The sequence below is a fragment of the Bos taurus genome, chromosome 22 (assembly GCF_002263795.3).
Source record: "Bos taurus isolate L1 Dominette 01449 registration number 42190680 breed Hereford chromosome 22, ARS-UCD2.0, whole genome shotgun sequence".
Lineage (NCBI taxonomy): Eukaryota > Metazoa > Chordata > Mammalia > Artiodactyla > Bovidae > Bos > Bos taurus.
In genome coordinates, this window is record NC_037349.1 from 29,262,198 (window position 1) to 29,280,101 (window position 17,904).

Consider the following 17,904-nt stretch of genomic DNA (forward strand, 5'->3'; position numbering starts at 1 on the left):
TGATTAAACAGACTGGTCTTGTGGTGTATTATACTCAGAAGTTGCTTTACATTTTACTTCGTGTCTTTCCCCTAGAAAAGCCTCTGCATATTAAAATAATGTTACTTAAAATCTTGAGCAACTGATATGTTCCTGAACAAACGTGTGATAGCTGTTTAGAATTACCAAAGACATCATGTTTAATCATTGTAACTGATCTATCTTAAAATGGGTATGTATATTTCGCTGCTGCTATGCAGTATAGAACTTTATCTAATAAAACTTTTGTAAATTATTTGAGAAGAGTGATAGTTACAACTTAATTTTTAAAAAGCCCCACAGTATCGATATATGAAAAGCTCTTAGGATTCTTCTTTCTGAATCCTACCCTCTTATAATCCCAAGCAATTAGAATGATGAATTATATTTATGTTTTTGACAGATTTAATATCAAAAAATTATATCTTTTGATAAAATTTTGGTGGGCCAAGGGCTGTTTTTCTGCTGGGCTGCCTCCCTTTGTTTGTAAATATTTCTATTCCTTTATATTATATTCTTGAATAAACCAGTGATTCTGACCTGGGACTGATTTTGCCACTCAGGAAATATTTGGCAGTGTCTGTCAAAACTTGAGGGTGGAAGTGCTTCTGGTGTGTGGTGGGTAGTGGCCAGGGATGCTGCTAAACATCTACAATGCATCAGGACAGCTCCCACAGCAAAGAGTTAGGAGCTCTCTAGCATATCACCAATGCTGTGGCTGGGAAACCCTGCAGCCGACACCCTTACAAAGTGATGATAGGCTTTAAGAAAGTTTTGACTACCAATGATTTAGGAAGCCCATTATAATTTGACCATGAACTAGCTTGTTTGTTAGAACTGTTATTTTCTAGTATGTATGTTTTTGTTTTAAGATTAGATTTGAAGAAGTTCTTAAGATTACGTTAATTTAGTCCAACCCTCTAATTTCACAGGTGAGGAAACCAAGACCCGAAGAGGGCAAGTTTGTTAGACCTTGATTTATTTAAATTATCTAAGTAGCCTTTTCTCCCCTCTCTGAAGAATTACTAATTTTTCTGTGTGCTTTATAAGTGCCCAGTTTTGTGGCGTGAACTGTAATTTCAAAATGGTTAAACGCGTTTTAAATGGGATCTCTGACAGCTGTAAGGTAATTGCAGAGCAGATTGATTGCTTTAGTATAGAGTTGCTTGGAGAAAGACTTGATTCGTCATCAAGTTTACTTGCATCTGAAGATACAGTTTGCTAAGAGATTTGTAGTGTCTGTGATCCCTCTGAAAATCATTGACATGATTTACAAAGTAATTTCGGGTATCTTTTGGGGGTGGTGGGGAGAGGTCATTATCAGAGTCACTAAACCAGCAGTATAGTTTGTACAGTGTACTTCACGCAGACTTGCCTGTACCTTAAGAACAGTTGTTTTTATTAACTACTGAATACAAGTATCTGAGCCATAGAGATTGCTTACTTACTCTGTTCTAATCTCTCTTATCAGTGAGGAAACTGAAGTTTGGAGAGAGTGTGTAATTCATCCAAAGTCATGGAGTTAGATTCCAAAATAAATGCAGAAAGCAGAGGAGAGAACCAAGGCATCTCACCTGCTAAGTCCTAGGATGCAACTTGTGTGACAGGGACCAGTCCAGAAAACACACTGGACCCTCAACAGACATCTGGGCCAGTGAAATCTAATGCATTATATTTTACCAACTCTTTGGAAAATAAACATTTCTGTACCTGGAATGCATAGTGCCCTGCCTCTGCATATAGTTGACATCAGTTTAATGAATTTGGAAACATAAGCCAGAATGCCAAAGATGAAACCAGGATAAGAGACAACACAGGGACTGTTAAAATTTCTCTCTGCTCCTTTACCCAGTTGGGCTTTAGGAAGCGGAGATGCTTGCCCAGAGAGTCAGGCTTTGGTACCTACATGGACTTCCTTCCTTAGTGAGGCAGGCAAGGGGAGGTGTGTGTCCACCACTCCTGTAATCACAGTACCAACAACTTCTGTGATTCCTACACTGCCTCAGGTGTTGTAGCCACCTTGAAACACTGCTCAGGCCAAATGCTCAGCCAGCAAAAGAGCCTTCTCAGTCTTAACACTGAAGTCTTTTATGGTAGAATAAAATTTGTGTTGAAATAAGGAATGGCAGGTGTCAAAAAGAAATGCAGTTAGCCATCTTCAGAAAAGGTCCATTTTGAAAACAGTTTAGGAAACATTTCTCCATACGTTTCAACTATTCCATTCTTTGTCAGTGGACTTACTTTTTGTGAGAGATCTAAAGGACGTATTTATGGGACATTTACTTTAGGTATTTGAAGGACCATGATGAAATTCAGTTGTTTCAGGCACCACCTGGGTGAGGAAATGGAAGTAAGCCAGATTTATAGTCTGTGGTTAAAATACTTTTAAGCCTCCTTCTTGGAAGTTTTTCTTGTGCTTGATAAGTTTAAAATTTGCAGATCTTAGGGTTTTTTGATCAGAGGATCTCTTGCACTGTTTAAAATTATTATGGACCCAAGTACCTTTTGTTCTGTTGGTAATACCTGTAGCTACTTTCTGTATCAGGTAAAACTGAGCAATGTTTAGAACACAAGAATTTGCCACATTCGCTCTCAAAGTGGTGATGTCACTTGCCATTTAAGCTGAAAAACGAAATGGAGATGATGATTATGGAAAATAGTTTGGGTGTTGTAGACCCTCCGCAAGGGGTCTTGAATACCCCAGGAGTCTCTGGACCACAGCTTAAGAACAGCTGGACCAGAATCTCTCTCCATTGCTGCCAGCTTGGTTTATAAAATAGGGATTTTGTTCTCAAGAATTGTAACCACTTGTAGCTCCTCCTCCTTTCTGAATATATGTTCCTGAGTTACAGAAAAGTTAGTAATGCGAACAGTTTTTGTTCCGCAAGTGTGTTTTCAGAGCGTAAGAGACATTTGAATATTCACAATGACAATTTTGAATCTGTAGTAGAACATTTAAGATTCTGCTATAAAGGATGCTTACGTTAGTTCTTTTGGAGCCAGTTTCCAGCCAAGTCGTATCTGGTGAATTTGTGCAGTACCATGTATATTGGGGGGCTTCCCTTGTAGTCAGTAAAGAGTCTGCCTGCAATACATGAGACCTGGATTTGATTCCTGGGTGGGGGAGATCCCCTGGAGAAGGAAATGGCAACCCACTCCAGTATTCTTGCCTGGAGAATCCCATGGACAGAGGAGCCTGGCAGGCTATATCTATGGGGTTGCAAGAGTCTGACACGACTGAGAGATTAAGCACATGCACACACATCTGCAAAACCCAAATTCTGTCTGAAATAATGCAGAAAAACTGACAGCTAACTCAATGAGGATCCTCAGTTCTGCTCTTGCTGCCAGACAGTGTGATTAACTTAGGGTCAGCTACATGAAGGATATCTGTTGCTAGAACCATTTCCTTGGAACAAGGCTTACCAGCTTCTTTCACTTGTATATCTTTCCCTTGGCCTCAAAGCTGAGCAACTTTGGTAGATGCAACTCCAGCTGGGGAGATAGTGCTTTGAAATGTATCTGTTACTTTTAAGGTGGTTTATCAGTATTTTGGATACTAGAGAATTTCAGAAAAACATCTGCTTCACTGACTACGCTAAAGCCTTTGACTGTGTAGATCACAACGAACTGGGGGAAATTCTTAAAGAGATGGGAATACCAGATCACCTTATTTGCCTCCTGTGAAACCTGTATGCAAGTGAAGAAGCGACAGTGAGAACCAGACATAGAGCAATGGACTGGTTCCAAATCCGGAAAGGAGCACAGCAAGGCTGTGTATTATTTAACTTACATGCAGAGAACATCATGCAAAATGCCAGGCTGGATGAAGCACAAGCTGGAATCAAGATTGCCAGGAGAAATATCAATAACTTTAGATATGCAGATGACACCACCCTTATGGCAGAAAGCAAAGAGGAATTAAGGAGCCTCTTGATGAAGGTGAAAGAGGAGAGTGAAAAAGCTAGCTTAAATCCCAGCATTCAAAAAATGAAGATCATGGTACCCAGTCGCATCACCTCATGGCAAATAGATGGGGGAAAAGTGAAAACAGTGACAGACTGGGCTCCAAAATCACTGCAGATGGTGACTGCAGCCATGAAATTAAAAGTCGCTTGCTCTTTGGAAGAAAAGCTGTGACCAACCTAGACAGCATATTAAAAAGCAGAGATATCACTTTGCCGACAAAGGTTGGTATAGTCAAAGCTATGGTTTTTCTCCAGTAGTCATGCACAGATGTGAGAGCTGGACAGTAAAGAAGGCTGAACGCCAAAGAATTGATGCCTTTGAACCGTGGTGTTGGAGAAGACTCTTGAGAGTTCCTTGGACAGCAAGGAGATCAAGCCAGTCAATCCTGAAGAAAATCAACCCTGAATATTCATTGGGAGGACAGATGCTAAAGCTGAAACTCCAATACTTTGGCCACTTGATGCAAAGAGCCGGCTCATTGGGAAATACCCAGATGATGGGAAAGATTGAAGGCAGGAAGAGAAGGCAACAACAGAGAATGAAATGGTTGGATGGCATCACCAAATGGACATGAGTTTGAGCAAACTCCGGGAAGTGAGGAGATGATGAAGGACAGGGAAGCCTGGCATGCTTCAGTCCATGGGGTCACAAAGAGTCGGACACAACCCAGCAACTGAACAACAATCAGTATTTTGTAGAATGTCTACATGTTCTGTGTACATGAACTATGACAAGAGCTAAGTGAACTTGACCTCCTTTAATCTTAAGCCCTGTTAAGTTAGGTATGGCCCCATTCCCACTTAGAGAATTTACCCAGGCTCAATAGCAGAGTCTGGATAAAGTCCAGAGCCTGTCCTAACTCAAAGTCTGCACTCTGCCTATCATCTGTTAAAGCGAGGATGGAGAAGTTGCTGAGATAAAGGGAATGGCTTGTTTTTTTTGTTTGTTTGTTTTTTAACCTGATAGTTGGAGTCCAGTTTGAAGGGGAAATTTTTGTTTCCTTATGCAGAGCAGAATGGTTCTCCTGAGTCAAGGAGAAGAACTCAAACCCCTAAGAACTCAAACCTTCAATGGCTCATTCTAGAAGATAAGCCAGAGGATTTGAGAAACTTCATGAAGATGAGTATTTACTTGAGGGGGGGGAACTCTTCAGGAGAGAAAAGAACAGCAAGAAGAGATACTATTTGGGGAGCAGAGAGAATTTAATAACACCATGCAGTGTATGCTCCTAGCAGTGAAGGTCCCAAGGTCACAAACATTCCGCACTACTTTGTGGAGTAGCCTGCCTCTGTGCCGAGAGCAACTCTAGGGAAGGCCAAGAGTATTCCTCTTTCCAAAACAAAGCCAGCTAGGTCTGAGTAGTGGTGAAGTGAAGTGAAGTCGCTCAGTCGTGTCCAACTCTTGCGACCCCATGGACTGTAGCCTATCAGGCTCCTCCGTCCATGGGATTTTCCAGGCAAGAGTGCTGGAGTGGATTGCCATTCCCTTCTCCATAATGGCCTGGGCCTAAACCAGCAAGCTGAACTGGCACCCTAGTCACTGGGACTAACAACTGCATAACAACGTCTGATGTTTCTTCCATCAGGGGAGAGTTTGGTTGGAGTACTGTGTGGTTTCATCTTTCTATAACTGAACAGATGTGTTTTCATTTGTCTGTTGGTCTGTCAAGATAATCAATCCTTTAAAATAGTGGCAAAGAACGTGCTTACATAGAAACTCCTTTGAAATTTACTAAACTAGATCATCTGCCATATTTTCTCATCTGTCTGTCTTCATTGGGCTAGATTGGCTCACATGGGTGATTCTTAGTAATAACTGTACTGTAGCAGTGCCTCAAATACAAAAATGTACAGAAATTTTTATGGGATTAAAACCCTTTATTTAAAAACTCTCAGCCTAGTTTGGTATACCTGAAAGACTACCAGACTAATGGTCCTTGATCTGGTTGTAAGTCCTCTTTCTCTTTTTTTTAACTCTGGATACTAGTGATTGTGTAACATACCTGTTAGTGTTGTCGCAGATAAGCAGTAGTTAGTTGTTGGATTTTGGTGTTTTTTTTTTTTTTTTTTTTTAAAGAATGATAGGTAAAGGGGAAGGAGGCCTAAAGTAGTCTGATTACTTCAAATCTGTTTTATCTGTGCATGTTAGATTTTAAAAGGAGTCTTGTATCCCCTTTTAAGATTTTGTGGTCATTGATGTTGGAGCCAGAATCCTGACTTCTGTGTTCTGCTCACAGCATTTCTCCTCTGCTTTATCTTTGGTCTTTAAAATATAATGGGTCAGGAGTGGGTGGGTAAAATGGACAGAAAACAAGTTGTTCTTGTAGGACCTCTTTTCTGTTTTGCTGTGAAAGCCAGGAGCCGTGTAGTGTGTGGTTGACAGTGTTGGGACAGACAAACTATGAATCTTAAATCGCCTTAAAAGGTAAATACAGGCATTAGCCCATGTGAAAATGGATTGTATCCCACAAATACATTTGCTGTTTGGTTGCTTTAATTTGGAATACATATTGTATGCACACAAGTCCAGACTTATTGAACCTCATTATGGCTTTATCAAGGTACTCCGCAAAGGAAAAAAGTTTATAAAGCATTTTAACGCATTTGGCCCACCCAGTTCCTTGAGGTTACATTTACTGTTCCCATTTCATTTTCAAAATGTTGTAGTCGGAAATAGATATGCAGAGTACTTTGCTTTGTTCCCAGCTGGTGTGTGTGTGTGTGTGCGCGCGCGCTCATGTATGTATTGTGGGCATCAGTAATAGAAAAATTCAGTCATTGTTGAGCGGGAGGAATGCACCCTAGTTAGCCCAGTGCACACGTGTAGACTCTTTTGAGTGTAGGGACAGGAAAATGGGTCATGTGGAGAAGTCTCCTTTTAATTACAGTCATGATGTGATTTGTCATAAAGAATTGTCGGCTCTCCTGATAGTGTTAGCTAAATGGACAGGCATTTTCAGAGTAGTTAGATCTTAAAATTGCTAATTCTTCAACGAACAGATTGCCAAGGCAAGGAAGGGTTGGCTGGGGGCGTAAAGGCGATGTTCAGAAAACTTAAGAGCAATGTAAGTTAACTTGGAGAAGACATTTTGTAAGTTGCAGAGTAGTTTTGTTTTTTTTTTTTTTTTTTAGTGAATAAGTTGATTGTCTGATTCCAGAGCTTTTGAGGTATTTTAGTTGAAAATCCCATAGGTGAGTCCCGTAGGTGAGCCAGAACACAAGTGATGGTTTAGGAAGAGCTGGCCATCATGAAACAAAAGAAACCATGTGTTACTGCTCTTTGTTGCCTGAGCTAAAGAAGTAGTTGTCTCTTTTCTCTGGTTGTGGGAGCTGAGATACAGAAAACCACAGAAGTGACCTCAGATCCCCGAGCACACAGTGGAAAGGGAAAGGGCTGTGTGGGGGAAATGTAAGGTTTGCCCATGTTCCCCAAAGTGCCATGAGTGCACCCATTTAAGCAGTCCAGGAAGATGGCTTGGTTTTTTTGGTTTTTGCTCTCATTTGTGTTCGTGTGGGCTCAAATAGACAAGATTTCTTGATGATGTCTATTTGAAATTTCACAGCAGATTTTCTTTTGTAAACTATTGTAAAAACAACAATAAACAAAATTTTTGAGAAAACTAAAAATTTTGTTATTGACAGAATATAGTGTTGAAGACTAAGATAGGAAAAAGCTTTCGTTGCTAAATGTACTTTTACAAAGGAAACCAGGCCCCCTGTTATATTTTAGCATTTCTGGTCGGGCTGTGTAGCATTTTTATTGTTTGTTTTATTATTTTTAGTTGATGGGCTTTGAGGCTTAGACACTAAAAGCAATAAACCACGTTCATTGACCTGAGGTTTCCCCTATATTGTGAAGGCTGTTGATTGCTTGTTTAAGATTTGTTTCTTGGGAAACTTAGGTAATTTTGGAGAATCCAGACTCTCAGCTCCATATTGAAGAACTGACTTCCCTACAACATGCGCATTAAACAAGCTATTTATGGTGTGTTGTGTAACATTTAAAAGACCGCATTGGGCAGTGTAAATCTGTGAGAAGTAACTATTTCTCACTGATCAACAGTATTAAATACTGTGATAAGGGTTCATTCTTTATGGGAAATGTTCCGTAGACATCGGAAAACATTCTCACCAGCTTCTCTCCCCCTGCCCTTTTCCCTTAAGGATAACCAAGTAGTCTCCGCTTGCTCCAGTGAGGACAGTGGGGTTAGCAAGTGTGCTGGAATTCTTGTGCGGGTGTCTGTCGAAATCGTAGCCTGGATTGACCTGGGTCTTTCATTCCTAGCACCCTGTGCCCCCTCCCCACCCCACACACGCGCATGTGCACACACAACACATGGGTGGTGGAGGGAGGGACATTGTGAAGTTACTTTCGTAAGAGGAGTTTTTGAATGATGGTTCATTTGGGTCTGTGTTGAAACCCCCAGGTCAGCCATTTACTATAAGCCTTAGACAGGGGTCTTGATCTTCCTGATCTAGAGAACACTGTGCTGACTCTGGTCTCACAGTGTGCCTGTCCTGGGATGGCTGGGAGGTGGCTCTGCTCCTGCCGCTTCACAGGCAGTTTATAGCGTTGAACTGGGAGAGCCCGGCAGGGTGGGAATGGGGTGCATGTGGCTCTTAGTGGAGCTGGCACATTCCCAACCCTCATGCCATTGGAGCGTGCTGGCCTAGAAATGCGGGGACGGATGGCAGGAACTGCCAAGGCAGATCTGGCAGGGTGGCACCTTTGGAGGGCCTCCCACTGATGACCCTTTCTTGTTTCTTCATCTTCTCCAAAAGTTACGCATTTTGTTCAGTGACACTGCACCATTTCAAAATGAATTAGATGCATTTTCCTACCTCACCATGTTCCCTGATCCGAGAAAGACTGTGGAATTTGTTGGGGGAACTAGTTTGAAAAAACTGCTCTAATAATTAAAATGATTGTCAACTTGTTGGTGAGGGTTTTTTGTGGGCAAGGGGCAAGTGGTGATGGAAGAGTTACTGGGTTGTTGCTTGAGGACATTGAGAATGTACTTCTGAAACAACACAGGCGCCTTTAGCAGACACGCTATATTTCTTGGTAATCTGATCTCAGTTAGCCTTGCTGCTGCTGCTAAGTCGCTTCAGTCATGTCCGACTCTGTGCGACCCCATGGACTGCAGCCTACCAGGCTCCTCCATCCATGGGATTTTCCAGGCAAGAGTACTAGAGTAGGGTGCCATTGCCTTCTCCGAGTTAGCCTTGGGTCCTTTTCATTTGTGAAGTTTCGGTTTGGTTACACATTAGAGGGGAGGAACCTTTATTTCACCATTCTGGTCAGACGTTCATTTCCTTAGGAGCACGTGAGGACATCCTATGGTTTCGTGTGCGCGCGCGTGTAGGCTGTGCCCTTTAGGTACCGGCTTGTGGCAGCTGCACTGAAGCACTCTGAGGGGTTGCTTGCCGCGGTGTTAGAGCGTGGTCGTCCGTGGGAGGAGCGCGAGGCGGCCCGGACCTGCTGCCTGTGCACACTGTGCCTTTGGCCTGGGTGAGCCGCCTGAGCGGCCCCCAGGGCTCCATCATGGAGCAGCACGTCCCGATGCTGGCGAGCTGCTCTCAGTCGCACCAGGCACTTGTGTAAAGGGCTGTTTGTGAAACAAGGGTGACTTCCTTTCATCTCTGCCTATTCCTAGCTCTCTGTTCTGGCAGTTCCAGCTGCTTACCAACCTAGGCACCACTTCTGATGTCTATGGTTTCAGGATCTCTCCTCTGATTTCTCATTTCCATATTCTGTCCATAACTCCCCAGTACCTAGCATCCCTCCCCTGTCTCAGAAGACTGTGCCTCTGCCAGTGCTTTGCTTGCTTATGTGCTTTCTCTCCTTTGGCCCATGGCTGACATTGCTGTCTTGCCTGCCTTCCGCCTTTCTCCCTCTACAGTATCCATGACTTCAGCCTCCCTTTCCTATGGAAATCTGCTCCGACCATGCTGACCCCTCTCTGTAGTGGCAGGACCATCTTTACCTCACCACGACATTTCTCCAAAAAAACTCTTACTGGCCACCTCTAGGTTATTCCTCTGACATCCTGTCACCCCTTCATTTTTGCAACCCCAGTCTCATGCGGCTTGCTCTCCTAAAAGTCAGCAGTGACCTCCTGATCACCAGAGCTTGGGCTTTTTTCTCAGTCCTTACCTTACTTTGTCTTTCTCTGCAGTGTTTGTTTATTCTTCATTCAACCAGGAGGTAATTTTACTGGGTACCTGGTACTGTGCTGAATGCCATAGTGACAAAGATGATTAAGATGCAGTCGTGCCATTCAGGAGTGTACATTTGATTGGTAGTTACATAATGGTGTGGTAAGTAGCCTTGTAGAACTTTATAGGATGTGCCTGGAGTGAGACAGGGCCCCCGTAACTCAGATTGGGCAGGCCTGCTGGGCGAGCCTAGGGGTTCTTTGGGGCAAGGGTTTGGGGTGCCATTGAGTGTCTGTTGAAGGTGGTCTTGGACTGCTGTCCCGCTGTCCTCTCTCGTCATTCTGTGTCGTGAAGTATACATACGAGTTTAATTGAAATTCTCCATCAAGGTAGCTTTTTGTTATATACTTAGTTAAACTCTGATTAAGTTATTTCATCTTGAGTATTGGTTAGTGTAAGACAGTTGTGTTTTGTTTTTTTACTCTGATTTAAGCTGCCTGGTAATCCCTGTAGACAGCTGATCTGATCTGTTTGTGTCCCTGGTGAGTACTTGTGAAATGACTTGTAGTGGTGATTATCTTCTCTCTTACGTATTAACAGATACACTTCCTCTTTGAAGGAGTAGGATAGGCTGCTGCTGCCTTTGTTAAGTGTCTGACTTTTTGCGACCCTGTGGATTGTAGTAGCCCGCCAGGCTCCTCTGTCCATGGGATTTCCCAGGCAAGAATAGTGAAGTGGATTGCCATCCCCTTCTCCAGAGGATCTTCCTAACCAGGGCTCGAACCCGGGTCTCCTGCATTGCAGACAGATTCTTTACTGTCTGAGCCACCAAGGAAGCAAACCTATGAAAAAGAAAGTTCCCTTTCGCAGGAAAGGGCAGGGCCTTAACTGAAGCGCCGCCTCCCTTTGCCCCCCGCACTGCACATCTGTGTTTGAGCCCCTGCTCAGTGGCAGGTGAGGCTGTTGCTGGTTGTGAGCCAGCCTGAGGTGACTGTGCCTGTGACTGGGTTTCATTGTGTGCCGTCCATCGCCAAGGCCTGTGTTTGCTGGAGACCATAGGAGACTTGCCCTGGGGTTGATCCTTTGTTCATCAGTTTCCTGCAAAGCCGAGACTGTGGAACCAGCTCCGAGACGCTCAGACAAAAGCCAGGGACTCCCCCGAGCAGGTGGCCTTGATGAAGTTGTGGGGTAGGCGGCAGTCCCCTCTCCATCCTCTATTTCTTCTCAGCCACATCACACCCTCTCCCAAGAGGTATTTCAGACAGTGTGTCCTGTTCCTAGCAGCTTTTTTTTTTTTTTTTTTTTAATAAAATGGCATGATTATTTTTAAAAGAAACTTGTTTTTCCTAGGTTTGTTTTTGATTTTTTTCCTTCCATTTCTGTTCCTCTACCACTGGCTCTTTCATGGATGAGCCAGGGCTCATCTGTCCAGTTACTTTTCTTTGGCCAGTGCCTCCATGGTGGGGAGCAGAGCAGGATATAGGGTCTGAGGGGGGTTGTTACATGGTGGCCGGCAGTTGCTTCACCTCATTAGTGACCCTAATGTAGATACACACATCCTTCCTCAGGCTTCCGTTGTGGCTCAGCTGGTATAAAGAATCCGCCTGCAAAGTGGGAGACCTGGTTCTATCCTGGGTTGGGAGGATGCCCTGGAGAAGGGAAAGGCTACCCACTCCGGTATTCTGGCCTGGAGAATTCCATGGACTGTGTAGTCCATGGGGTCACAAAGAGTCGGACATGACTGACTGACTTTCACCTTCACACCTTATACTTGGGAGAGTTTATTATATTGTAAATGTCAATCTAGATGCTAATGTCTTTGAAAATTAATATTGTGTGCTAAGCTTTCCTTTCTCCCTTTGCTGTTTGGGTCTGAATGGTCATGCATTGTGAGAAACATTTGGCACCATTTAGACTTTGTAAACAATAGTGCTAAAAACCAGTGTCAGTTGGAGACTGGCGCACACATAATGGTTGATGGCACAATGAATGTATCAGTTTTCTAAGATTTTTTTTTATAGTGATTTTCAGTGTTCACCCCCTTGGGAGCTCGCATGAACCACAGTTACCTTCTATTGCTCTGTGTTGTTGGTGGTGCCAATCACAGAACTGCAGGGGACCAGACCAAGTCGGAATAATTAGATTGAGGAGTGAATGTCACACTTCTAATTTCATTCTCTTTTCGAGGGATTACCAGTGTCCATTTAATAAAATGAGATTAACCCTCTGCAGCAGCAGTATTTGAAAGCTGTCAGTCAGTATAATCTTGACAACTCAAAAGAAGTAGTGCTCTCAGCACTCATAGAAGCAGTCGTGTTTTATTGGCTGAAAGTCTTGACTGCACAGGGATGTGTGTATTTGAGCACATGTGTCTATGTTGTTAAAGGTATACAGAGAGTGGATTTGAAAGAAGAAAAGGTCTATGGACTTAACCATGCTACCTAGAAATGATCATGTAGAAATAACACCATATAATTGAGTTTTGAGTTGCCAGATGCCGGTAATAAAATGCCTAAACATTATGAGACCAAAATTTTAAAATCAGAGAAATATTTATAAAGCAAATAATGAGGCATCTTTTCTTGAATGTTGTAGAAAACCTCGGATCAATTCCCAGCTGGTGGCACAGCAAGTGGCCCAGCAGTATGCCACTCCACCACCCCCTAAAAAGGAGAAGAAGGAGAAAGTTGAAAAACAAGACAAAGAGAAACCTGAGAAAGATAAAGAAATTAGTCCTAGTGTCACCAAGAAAAATACCAACAAGAAAACAAAGTAAGTTCTTGAGTAACTCAGTACAGTACTGTGTTATTTTGCAGGCAAATCAAAGATATCTTTTAAATGCCTCTTTTTCTATCTCCCCATTTAGACCAAAGTCTGATATTCTGAAAGATCCTCCTAGCGAAGTGAACAGTATACAGTCTGCAAATGCTACAACAAAGACCAGTGAAACGAATCACACCTCAAGGTATTTGAAACTAGACTGAAATACATCACTGCCCAGATTCAGCTGCTCATACTCGAGTCGGGGGTGGTTTTGTGTCTGTGGGTTTGTAGGCTAAGGGTGGGATGAAGAGTTGGGGTGGGACCGTTAACTTTCAAAATACATGCACATATATATGAGCTATTTTTTTAATCACTGAGACCAAAACAGGAGAAAGATAAATTGATTTTAATTTCACAGTGGTCCAAAGCTTTGCTCACTGATCATGGTTTCCATTCTTGCTAAGCTTTTCAGCAGATCTGGTAGTAAGCATTGGTACACTGTGCTGGCGGTTTAGATTCATTGCCACAGTGCCATGAAGTGTGTGTGTGTTTCGTTGCCACGGTGTCATGAAGTGTGTGTGCGTGAGAGAGAGATTCATTGCCACAGTGTCATGAAGTGTGTGTGTGTCAGAGAGAGATTCATTGCCACAGTGCCATGAAGTGTGAGTGTGTGACATTGGAACCGAGGTCCTTTGCACCCATACCTGATTTAACAGGCTCTTCTGTGCGTGTTGCTTTCAGGCCCCGGCTGAAAAACGTGGACAGGAGCACCGCACAGCAGTTGGCAGTGACTGTGGGCAACGTCACCGTCATTATCACAGACTTTAAGGAAAAGACTCGCTCCTCCTCGACATCCTCATCCACAGTGACCTCCAGTGCAGGGTCAGAACAGCAGAACCAGAGCAGCTCGGGGTCGGAGAGCACAGACAAGGGTTCCTCCCGCTCCTCCACGCCAAAGGGCGACATGTCAGCAGTAAATGATGAGTCTTTCTGAAGTTGCACATGGAATTGTGAAAACTATGAATCAGGGTATGAAATTCACGTCCTCCACCTGCCCATGCTGCTTGCACCCCCTGGGAAATCTTCTGTGGACATCGACCTCTTAGTGATGCTGCCAGGATAATTTCTGCTTGCCATGGGCATCTGGCCACCAAGGAATTTCGCACCCTGACGATTACTCTTGACACTTTTATGTATTCCATTGTTTTATATGATTTTCCTAACAATCATTTATAATTGGATGTGCTCCTGAATCTACTTTTTATAAAAAAAAAAAAAATCTGCTGTGCACAATTTTCCACGTACATTACAACTGGTTTTTTGTTTTTGTTTTGTTGGGGGAGGGCAGGGCGGGAGGGGGAGGGCGCTTTTATTTATTGTGTTCACAGACTCCATCCTTTCAGCATATCCTTTTACGTTTAGTTCTTTCTTCCAGTTATACTATGTACTATCAGTTTTGATATAACTATATATATATAAATATAAAATTATATATAAAAGGTTATTTGAAACCAATCCATGGCAACGCTGGTGCTTGATACACTGTGAAGTGAATACAACATTGAACAGTTACAGATCTGGGACAGTCCCTTCTATGAAAGTGCTGAAAGTAAATTAAAATCAGTCTCACATGAAGTATGTTCCAACCCACGTGGGAACTTGACTCTCTTATCTGTCTAAAGAGTACTGGATGATACGAAAATATATATTTTTTAAACAATGTGATCTCAAATTTAAAGACTGCTCCAGATAGCCTGCATTGTGGTGGAATGACTGACAAATCACAAGTGGTTTAGTTGGGAGGGCTTTGATCATTCGAAAGTAACTAAACTAGCTCCAGAATGCCAAGTATTCGTGTAAATTACGGTTACATGTTCACTTTGCTCTTCTTGCATAAGCACTCATGAAAATACGGTATTCTGTCACTTGAATTCCATCCATATTCCAGACCTCTACTCATGTCTGAGGTGAATCATAAATTGTCTTAGTTTTAGGATTCAAACTGTCTAACTTGTACTTGTGGTCCATACAAGAAGCAAATCCCTGTTTCCACTTTGCACACGGTGTTTCGTTTAATCGAACTTTATTTGCCTCACAGCCCCTTGTTTCCCTTACCATTCAGTGAGAATTCTTTTCCTTTCTTAAAGTCTAGTCTTGTTGTTTGACTGAACAGAGGTTATCAACCAACACATCCAGTCCCGACATGAAGCTTTCAGTCCCATGATGTGTCTCAGTTCCCTGCTGTGGGAAGGAATGCAAGTGCTGAAGAAATGGTTGGAGGGCTGGCAGCTAGAGTTGCAGGGAAAGCTCCTTCTTCCTGTGAGCCTGTGAGCTTTTACTTCCTCAACACAAAGACAGCTTGAGTAAACTCTTTTTTAAAAAGATTCTTTTCACTCTTTTTTTTTTTTTAGATGCCTTGCAAAAATAAAAATCGTGTAAAAGACCACTAATATGAACCCACCCCTCCTCATTTAAAAAAAAATGTTCTGTTTTGCTTTGTTTGGATTTAGGATCTCTCTTCTGTCTGACTCTTACATTCATATTCGCAGAGTTGGTAGACTTGAGAGTCATTTCAAGCATGGGAACTTGATGTCACCTTCCTTTATTCGACCTGGGAGGGCAGCAGAGTAGTGATGAAACTCCGCATTTTGGTGTGAAAAACCTGGTTTGCTTAAGAATAGAAGTAACTTCTGTGTATGGAGGCAACGAGTTAAAAGAAAAATTAACAGCTTGATTTGAGTAGCCAACAGGAAAGGCTCCTTTCACGTTTACATTAAAACTATTCTGTAGTCACTGATGTACCATCATTTAAATTCTGTTCTCAAAGGTGTAGATGATAAAGCAGTGCCATTCGTTGCTGTGGCCTATTCGCAAATGCACGGACAATGTTCCCCCTCTTTTTAAAAATACTGCTTGTATCTGGGATGCAAGCTATACTTAACCTTTTTAAATACATTTTTAAAGTATTTATTAATGAACCAAAGGAAATCAGATGCTTTCTGTAAGCATCAGAATATAGAATACATAGTGATTTGACTATGAATTTTAAATCCACATTTTAATATTAGTGGGGTATTGCAAAGACATTCCTTCTAAAGTTTTAATATTCCTTTTATTAAGGGTCTCAGGGAGGGTAAATTAGTCAGCCATATTTATTTTCCAGAGATGTAAGGAATTGCTAAGTTTTTTAATTAACTTTTTAAAAAAATTTAAATGCCACCAAACTCATGTGGGTTGCACTGCTTTTGGAACCAGTAATGTTGGTATGCACTTTGTTCAGAAACACTGTACTTTTGCAAAATTAGTTTCATGTAAAGTGATTGGACCCCTAGACTAGTGGAAAAAGCTGATTCACCAGCTACTCAGAGGCTGCTAATTCATTGCCAATGTCTCGGTTTTTCAGTTCTGCCTCCGTGATAAATTTAAGGATAAAGAATAGGGAGGGGTGAAGGAAGGGAGGGCTGCTTTAGAACAGGTGAGATGATACTGCCAGTTTGGTAGAAACTGCAGCAGCTCGCGGTGGGAGCACTCTCAGCAATCAGGTGTTTTTGGGCCCGTCCTTTAGCTGCTCTTGTGTGTTGTATTACGATAGTGAGATGATAGGTACTTTAGACTTTTAATTTCCGAAATGGATGACATCCCTCAGGCATGTATTCTGGAAATGGAATTCCTGTAACTTCCCGCTTTTGCAGTTTACCCTACAATTAGTAGGCAGCGTGTAAAAACACTAGTGTAGATGATAAAAGATATATATTGAAAGAGGACCAGAAATACTTGGTATTCGGCGGCACAGTAAGCAGGTTATAAAAGCAAAACAAAAGCACAGTGTTAATGCTTGCAAGTTTCCATTTGTTTTAATACCACACAATCTTTCACACTCGAGCGTGTGCACGCGCACACAGGGCTTACCCAACCTGCTCTGCTTGAGTCATGCAGTTCAAAAAAAGGCAAAAAAAGGTAAAGACATCCTGATACCCTCAAAATATTTTCAATCAAAATCCTTCAATTTTAATCTGGACATTGAAAACATTGGCAGAAGCTTCTGTGAGTTTAGTTCCACTAAGATGTTTCACCTGCCTTATCAAGACCATTCTCAGTCTACTTTTTTAAGCTACCGTATCTTAAATTATTGAAAATTTATTAATTGCTGATATATAATAACCTTTGCTTGTATGTAACCGAAAATGGTTTAAGAGCCAACATTTAGAGTATGACAATGGAGCTGAACAGTTTTTAATGCGCAAGCAGTTCTGTTCTTGTGTATGACTTGTAACCTTAATTTACTGTGTAAAGATGGTTACATTATTTCCTTAGCTTTGTTTGTTGGAGACAAATAGAGAATGCTTGTTAAGTATGTCAAAACATAATCTTATCTTGTGAATTTTTGTTAATGTATTATACGAGCTATATTTTTCATTTGCCCAGAAAGACAGCTTGTATAACGCTTTTGGAAGTTTCTGCTCTGTAATGTCTTTAGAGCTGACAGTCTGTTAGGTTTGTTTTTTTCTTCATGCTAAAGTGTCGGTGGTTTTGTGAACTGGTCAAAAATTCACAGGTCTTAAATGTTTGGGGGAAATTTATATTGGACACTGCTCTTTGTCTAGCAAATAAAAGATGTTAATATATTCCTGTTACTGGCATGTGCACGACTATGTTATTAGAAGCCACTTTATCGTTTTCCTGCTTTAAATAGAAATGTCTATTTATGAATTCTGCTTGTAGTTTTTTCACAAATAAAATAGTAAAATTTACATTGAAATCTTTATTTTTGTCTGTGTAGACATTAGCAAGTAGGTTACTTTTTGTACTCAGATTTTTCACTTAGGTAGTATTTCAGGAGAGCTTGAGTTTATCAGATGCTGAAGTTGATTTGGGCATTTCAGGACATGGCTCAGAGCTGCAGCAGAAAATATAATGGGACACAAGGACGCCTGAATTTTGGAAGAAAGCAAACGAGTGTCTCTAAAGGAGTCCTTTGAGGTAGGCAGTGGTGATT

The 17,904-nt window shown here is 41.9% G+C and overlaps 1 protein-coding gene across 1 annotated transcript in view; it reads left to right on the forward strand.

The window, feature by feature from the left end:
- RYBP (RING1 and YY1 binding protein) overlaps positions 1 to 17,659 on the forward strand; it is a 73,545-nt gene extending 55,886 nt beyond the window's left edge. The window contains exons 3-5 of the mRNA XM_024983347.2: positions 12,741 to 12,917; positions 13,012 to 13,110; positions 13,650 to 17,659. Of these exons, the coding sequence (XP_024839115.1) occupies positions 12,741 to 12,917; positions 13,012 to 13,110; positions 13,650 to 13,902 (529 nt within the window). The 3' untranslated portion in view covers positions 13,903 to 17,659. The remainder of the gene's footprint in view (positions 1 to 12,740; positions 12,918 to 13,011; positions 13,111 to 13,649) is intronic.
- Positions 17,660 to 17,904: the final 245 nt, after the last annotated feature.